This window comes from Condylura cristata, unplaced genomic scaffold, assembly GCF_000260355.1.
Source record: "Condylura cristata isolate star-nosed mole 26May11 unplaced genomic scaffold, ConCri1.0 scaffold00015, whole genome shotgun sequence".
Taxonomy (NCBI): domain Eukaryota; kingdom Metazoa; phylum Chordata; class Mammalia; order Eulipotyphla; family Talpidae; genus Condylura; species Condylura cristata.
This window is the reverse complement of record NW_004567116.1, coordinates 36,454,958-36,462,212: the sequence shown is the minus strand read 5'-3', so window position 1 is coordinate 36,462,212 and position 7,255 is coordinate 36,454,958. Positions and strand designations below refer to the sequence as shown.

General features: G+C 39.7%; 1 protein-coding gene across 1 annotated transcript; it reads right to left on the bottom strand.

Moving 5' to 3' along the window:
- Window positions 1-1,725: 1,725 nt before the first annotated feature.
- On the bottom strand, window positions 1,726-2,676 carry LOC101626947 (olfactory receptor 51G1). The gene has a single exon (XM_004683669.1). The coding sequence runs from the start codon at window positions 2,674-2,676 to the stop codon at window positions 1,726-1,728; it is 951 nt and encodes a 316-aa protein (XP_004683726.1).
- Window positions 2,677-7,255: the final 4,579 nt, after the last annotated feature.

The window sequence follows — 7,255 nt, the reverse complement described above, 5'->3', positions numbered from 1 at the left end:
AAGATGGTATTTATGTTTAAGCCTGCAGCTCTATCTATATGGCTGACAGTTACACTAGAGAAGGTCAGATTCATATTATCCTGGTGCAGACAGGCAAATGAGTCAAAGACATGCCCATAGTAAAAGCAGCAGGAGAGGAGAAGAGTTAGGCTCTTGTCCTAAAACAAATTCTGCCTGTTGGACTCTGAAAAAAAAAAAAGAACAGTGAAGTCTGTCTCAATAAACAAGAAATGACATCCCGGTGGTCAAGACCATGGTAAGAAGAAACTCTGAGAAGGAGGAACCATGATGGAGAACTATGTAAAGCAAGCATCTGTAACAATATCACAGTGACTAAACCACAGGTCATCCAGAGCCTAGGAGATACAAGCAGGGCCAATAATTAGTCCCTGAGGTGACAGTCATAACTAACAATAGTAGTAGTATTGGATAGAGCAGGAAGGAGAGTAAATGGGAATGAGCATTCTGGCATATAATTTCTCTGAAATTCCCGTTAGAATGGAGCTGTGGGTGATGTTATACTATTCATGAAAGACTCCAGGCTCTTGGCCTTGGAGAGAAAACATAAGAGCTTTGAGTCAGCAGAAGGAAATATTTTCTCCACTAGAGCACTATAATGAACAAATGAGTATTTGAGAAGGAATGAGAAAATGGCCAGGGGGGGGAAATGTCATTATATTGTCATTACTATCAGGAACACTATTAGCTCCTCCTTCAGAACACATTCCTTGCCAAATTGTGAGCACCTTAATCACTCTGTCTCTGGTTTTTCTCACCATTTCTGGGTATTTATTACTATGAGATTCTTGTTTCTTTTATAGTCCTAGAACTTGAATTTTCTTGGTCCATTCAGGCTGTTACAACAGAGCACCACAGACTGTGCAGTTTAAAGGATAAATCTTTATTTCAAACAGTTCTGGAGGCTGGGGAAGACTAAGACTGAAATGCTAAATGGTTCTATTTCTGGTGAGAGCTCCCTCTCTGTTTTGCAGTCAGTAGTCTTTTCTCTGTCCAACATGGTGGAGAGAGAGAGAGAGAGAGAGAGAGAGAGAGAGAGAGAGAGAGAGAGAGAGCGCTCTTGTCTCTTCTTATTAGGCCACTAATCCCATTCATAAGAGTTTCACCCTTACGACTAGTTATCTTCCAAAGGCTTTGCCTCCAAATACCATCATCCCATTACACTGGAATTAGGCTTCAGCATATGAACTGGCGAGGGGGGATAGATAAGACATTTAGTTTGTAGCACTGACTTTTATTTTCTTCAGTTTTATAGCAATTGCTTATTTAATATTGTAGGAAAGAGGTAAGAACAAAGAGAACCACACAAAATTAAGAGAAAAATTTCTTCTGTCCAAGTAACAATCTTAATTAGAACGATTAAACTGTATTCATTAATTTATTCACTGGTTTATTCATCTGTTATTCATTGATATTCATCCCTATTACATTTTTTTCAATTTTTGATGTAATCATCTGTGTGTTTGTGTTATTTGATATGGCTGGACAGATATAAGAGAAACATGTTAGGAAATCAAAATATGGATAACTTTCTCCCACCCTTTCCTGAAACATACAGAATAACTACAGGAAGCCTCTTGACTACCTTCTCAGATAGTAAGTGACTACCCTTAGCATCACTATCTTGTGGATATTGTTTTGGTTGTCTAATTGTCCATTTGGTTAGCTTCTCTAAAACTCCTTGAGCAACAAGAAAATAAAAAGAAATTACCGAAATGATCTCATAAACTCAAACTTCTTAATGATGCGTTGGCGAATTTGCTTGGTCTTGATACTGTAGACAATAGGGTTCATGAGCGGTGGCACCAGAAGATAAACATAAGACATGAGGAGGTGTACAATGCGAGGCAGGTGTTCGCCAAAGCGGTGCACGAGAGACAGGCCAATCATGGGGATGTAGAAGAGGAGCACAGCACAGATGTGGGAAACACAGGTGTTGAGGGCCCGAAGTCTCTCCTGGCGGGACGCAATGCTTAACACAGTGCGGAGGATGAGAGCATAGGAGAGGAAGATGAGCAGCGAGTCCACACCGACGGTGCAGGCCACAACAAAGAGTCCGTAGATGTGATTGACAATGATGCTAGAGCAGGCCAGTTTCATGATTTCCAGGTGCAGACAATAGGCGTGGGCCAGCACATGCGTACGGCAGTACTGAAAGCGCTTAAGAAGAAAGGGCAGTGGGAAGATGAGCAGGGCGCTTCTAAGAACAGATCCCAGGCCCATCTTGATAATACGTGCAGGCGTTAAGACTGTGGAGTACCGCAGTGGGTTGCAGATGGCCACGTAGCGGTCAATGGACATGGACAAGAGGACGGAAGACTCCACAAGAGACAGAGTGTGGATGAAGAAAAGCTGCGTGAAGCAGGCAGAGATGCCTATCTCTCTGGCATCAAACCAGAAGATACCCAATACTGTGGGCAGTGTTGAAAGGCAAAGACCCAAGTCTGTGAGTGCCAACATGGCCAAGAAATAGTACATGGGTTCATGGAGGGTGGCATCGGTTCTGATGACATGGAGGATGGTGACATTTCCTACAATGACTGTCAAGTAGATGGAGCAGAAGGGAATAGAGATCCAGCCGTGAAGAGCTTCTAGACCCGGAAAGCCGCTCAGGAAGAAAGTGGCTTTATCCAGGCTGCTATTGTAAAAGATGGTCATGGCTTTGAAATCTTGGATTCAGCAATCTGCAATATAGAATGGGATTCCCAGAGAGTGACAAGCTAAGTTCTCACTCATTTCGGTGCCCTGGGGGGCCATGAGTCAGGAAGGATCTGCAGAAAAAATAGGAGAGAATAGAGGTACCTGGTCTTTTAGCCTCTCTTGAAGGATCTAGAAAAGGAATTTTTATAGGGATTTTTATAGGCCATGGACATCATATCACTGGGTGATATTTCCTCTATTGTTGGACTCTTAGAGGTTTACTGAGATCACTTCAGATGATACCCCTTTCATTTGTTCCTCTCAAAAAATCAATCTCCAACTCAATCACACAAACATTTAAAACTGTATCATATTTATGGGGAAAGTGTGCTGTGGAGCTTAATTCTGAGAGTCAGCAGGAGGGATGTGTGTTTCCAACAACATGAAGGTTAAGAGATAGGATGATGCATCAGATATAAAGAGGAAATAGGGCCCTCCCTGGAGGTGCAGTGGTTTCAAACACAGCACCTCAAAGCTGCCTGTGGCTGCTTCATTGTGGGTTCTATCCCTGCTCTGGAGGTCACCCACATGGTGCATCAGACCTCCTGCTGCTCCCCTCAGCAGTGTACTTGTCAGTCAGCCTCTTCTGCTCCCATTCTGTTTCTGGTGAATCCTCTCACCGTCCCTGCACCTTGTACCCCAATTCTTTATGCATAAATAAATAACTTAAAAAAAAATAAAGTGGAAATAACAGGAAACTGAAAATGTGTCAGAAAAGTCTCTAATCTTTAGTTTATAAAGTTTAGGGCTCTTAGGGTGAGCTATGCCTCATTCTGTCCTTGTCTAACATGAGCTGAGTTCTGTTTTATTGCTGCCTTTGCAATTTTCATCCAAATACACTTATTACAAAGCGTGCTATCAGGTGTTCTATGTTTACTAATGCAGTGATTATATGCTTTTTACCATGTGAGTGACAAACTTAACATAATTAATAATTATTGAGTGTTTTGTTCCTATCACCTTTCTAAGTGTTTAATGTATAGTTATGTCATTTAACTCTTACACAGTTCTAGGAGAGAAATTCTATTCTAAGGAACACATTGCAGGTAAGGCAACAGTGACACAAAAAAAATGAAGTGACCTGGGTAAGGTTTTTAAACCAAGTAGGGCTTGAATTCACAGAGGCTACTCTGTTCTCTGCCTTCATATCTCCTCTTGAGACTATTATTTTTACAAAAGCCAGATCATCTGAAAATAAATAAGTAAATCAATTAAAAACCAAACTGATTTTTTTTCTATCTTGGTAGTTCTGTCGCTAGCCATTCCCATTATAAGTGTATCATTAGATTAGCCAATATATGCAATAATAGTTGGGAAATATGTTGGAAGAACTGAGCTCTGCTTGGGATGTGCTGAATGTCACCTCTAATGGGGTTCTTGGAGACAGTTGTCTACTAGGTTTTATATGTAGTGATCTTTGGTCTGAGTGAGGGCTTGCACTGCAGACTATCTTCCATGAACATGAAGAACAATGTCAGCACTTAGAGCATGAAAAGGGAAGACAGGGACTTACCATGGCATTTGCAGTCAGACCACTGAAAACTATTTTAAGTAGTAGAATATAACATTAAAGATAGAAGAAAGACAAGGAATGGAGACAAGGAAGGTGAAAATAGTAGTGCATAATGTCACCAATGTTACATTATCATTGTTTACACAAAAAAAAAAAGAAAAAGAGAAAGTGTTTGAAAAATGGTATTGTACTCATGATAGTGAAGCCAACACTGATTTTCCAGAAAACAGGGGCTATAATTACCAGTGGAGAGGGAGGAATAAACAAACAAGCAAACAAAAAACTAAGAGAGCCTAAGGAGGACAAATGAGAATTTGAAGGTATCATTTCAAGTTTTTTCTTTTTCTCTTTGAAGCTCTGAGGGAGGATAAAGACAGAAGAAAAGTTCATTCCAGGTTTGTCATTCACACTTCACAAAAAGTAAAAATAAAATAATGCAATACTTAATATAGCTTGTCTGGTTTTATGAGACTAAGTGAAAAACAAGGTAAAGCTAAATGGGGACATTCAGAAAAAAAGAAGAAAATTCAAGGGAGAAGCAAAGATATAGAGATAAGATGGACTGTGAAGAAAAAAAGTGAATGTATTAGAATTTGGATGGCAGACTGTGGGGACCATAGGCAACAAAACTATCTCCCTCTGAGACTGAGAACTGTGAGAGGTAAAGTGATAACATAATCTTCAAATGAAGAATAATAAAAAGGAAAAAGTTCTTATTAGTTAAGTGAAGAAGCAAATAAGAGTGTAAACATGTATTACTTTTTGAACAATAGACTCACTGGTGAAGTCGGTTTTCATCCATCTCACTCTGCTCCACTTCAGCATTTGTGAAACAGAGGAAGCATTTAGTGGTCATATATTTCACTCTTGTATCTTCAGCCAGAGAAGAGAAGGACCATATTGCCAGCTTAGTAAGAAGTTACATCTATACTATGTAAGTTATCAACCCTTTCAAATAAATTCCTTGCATATTGTACTTTGGGCAGAGGAAACAGGCAAGTGTGTGGTAGGCAAAAATAAATAAATAAATAAAAATAAGTTATGACTAGCACTGGATAGATGAAATCACTATATCACAAAACATTTCAATGCTGGAACAGATTAGGAAACTAACACAAATTTGTTGAATGAATGCATGGATAAATGGGTAAAGAGAGACTTGAGATGCAAAAACAGAATAATGTTTCCTGTACTCACTCTACATTTTGTTCTCAGAGGCACTTATATTCAGATGAAAAGCTCAGAGAAATGTCAACTGAACTCTTATGGTATATGGTAGAAATGAAAGAGAGATGGACTGAACAATGATTTCAACGACAGCCTGACTGCTTTTTTTATCCCCAAGTAGTTGTCCACAAAGGTGTTTATGATGGTCAGTATGGTTTGGTGACACTCTGCAACATTATTTTCAAGAGCAATACGTCACTCTCTGGTCATATAAATTTGTTATGATGCACTGTCAAACCCACTTTAATATTTATTACAATACAATTTTAAGGTAAGGAGGTTAAAAACTATAATTTCAATTTGAGAGATGAGGAAATGAATCTCTAAATTATGAGAAAAGAAATGAGCTCCAGAATGGTTTTTGCTGAATGACTGAGATGACTTGCAAAATCACACATAGTGACAAAGCTATGACTAGAATAGAGCATCTATCTCTACTGTATCAGCCACTCAATCTTTCTCAAATAATTTCACAGGGGACTTAGCAAATAGCTAAGCTTGAGAAATGCTGTGGCCCAGTTAGCTCTCTGTCTCTGGTAAGTCCCTGTATTCTTTTGCAATACATACCTGAGAAAAAGTGGCTAGAATGAAAAAGTCTTTGAAGACATATTTTCTGTGTAAAATCAGGAAGGATGGTAGCTCAGCTACAAGAATATTCCTTGCCTGAAACACAAGGTCTTTTGAAGAGACCAGAAGCTTCTCTCTAGAGATCTCCATTGAAATCCAGCATTCCCCAAGGAGTTCTCAAGACTCTTGGCTAAGGGTGAAGGACATGTTGGACTGGACTGTGGAATAACAATCCCTGAGCATTGAGGGGAAAAACAAGTGTAAAGGGGGAAATTGATCCTGTAAGTAGGCTTCATGTAGAGTTGTTTCTACTTATGGATTCATTTCTTGAATTTGGGTAAATAAGATCTAGCTAGACCTAGAGAGTAATCTAACAGGAGAGAAACCTGAATCTAGTCAGATTCAGGTGACAGGTCAATTGGTTCTAACAATATCTCTGATACTTACATTTGGCTATGTAACTAAATTACTTAATCTCTTATAGTTTTTCTTTATATCTTAAAAAGGGTGTTTCCCCTCTCTCCTTTTTTTTTTTTTTTTAAACACTCACACTGGTACAATCATGCATTCTTTTTTTTTTTTTTAAGATTTATTTATTTGTGCATACAGAACTGGGGTACAGGCCAGAGGCTCAGGGGTGGTGAGAGGCTTCACCAGAGACAAAGTGGGGAACAGAACAGGCAGATCCACGAAGTACACTGCTGAGGGGAGCAGCGGGCGGGTCAGGAGAGGTCTGCCGCGCCATGTGGTCACCTCTAGGGCAGGCAGGAATCCAACTCATGCGGAAGCGGCTTTAGATTCTCAGCGCTGTGCTTTAACCCACTGCGCCACCAGGGAGGGCCCAATCATGCATTCTTATATGTTTTAAAGTCAACTGTTAGTGTATTTTGGCTTGAGTTTAGGAAGAAAAATTTCTCTTTGACTTCACTCTTATATCATCGGTACTTTAATATTCACTATTTGTGTTTTCTCCCCACTACAAACTGCTATGGGTCATAATTCAGAAACTTGCACTCCAATGTCTGTGTAATACTTTTGAATAGTTCACTAACCCTTGTAACTACCAACATCTGCATCAAGATATCTCCCATAATGGATCTAAACAAATGGAGTAAACACCTGAACAGAATAGCTGATTTATTGCATTGGCAATACTGCACGAACAAAACGAACTTGGGGAGCAAGCTGCAGGATGCAGGATGCTGGTGAAGAGCAAGATCCTGGCGTTTG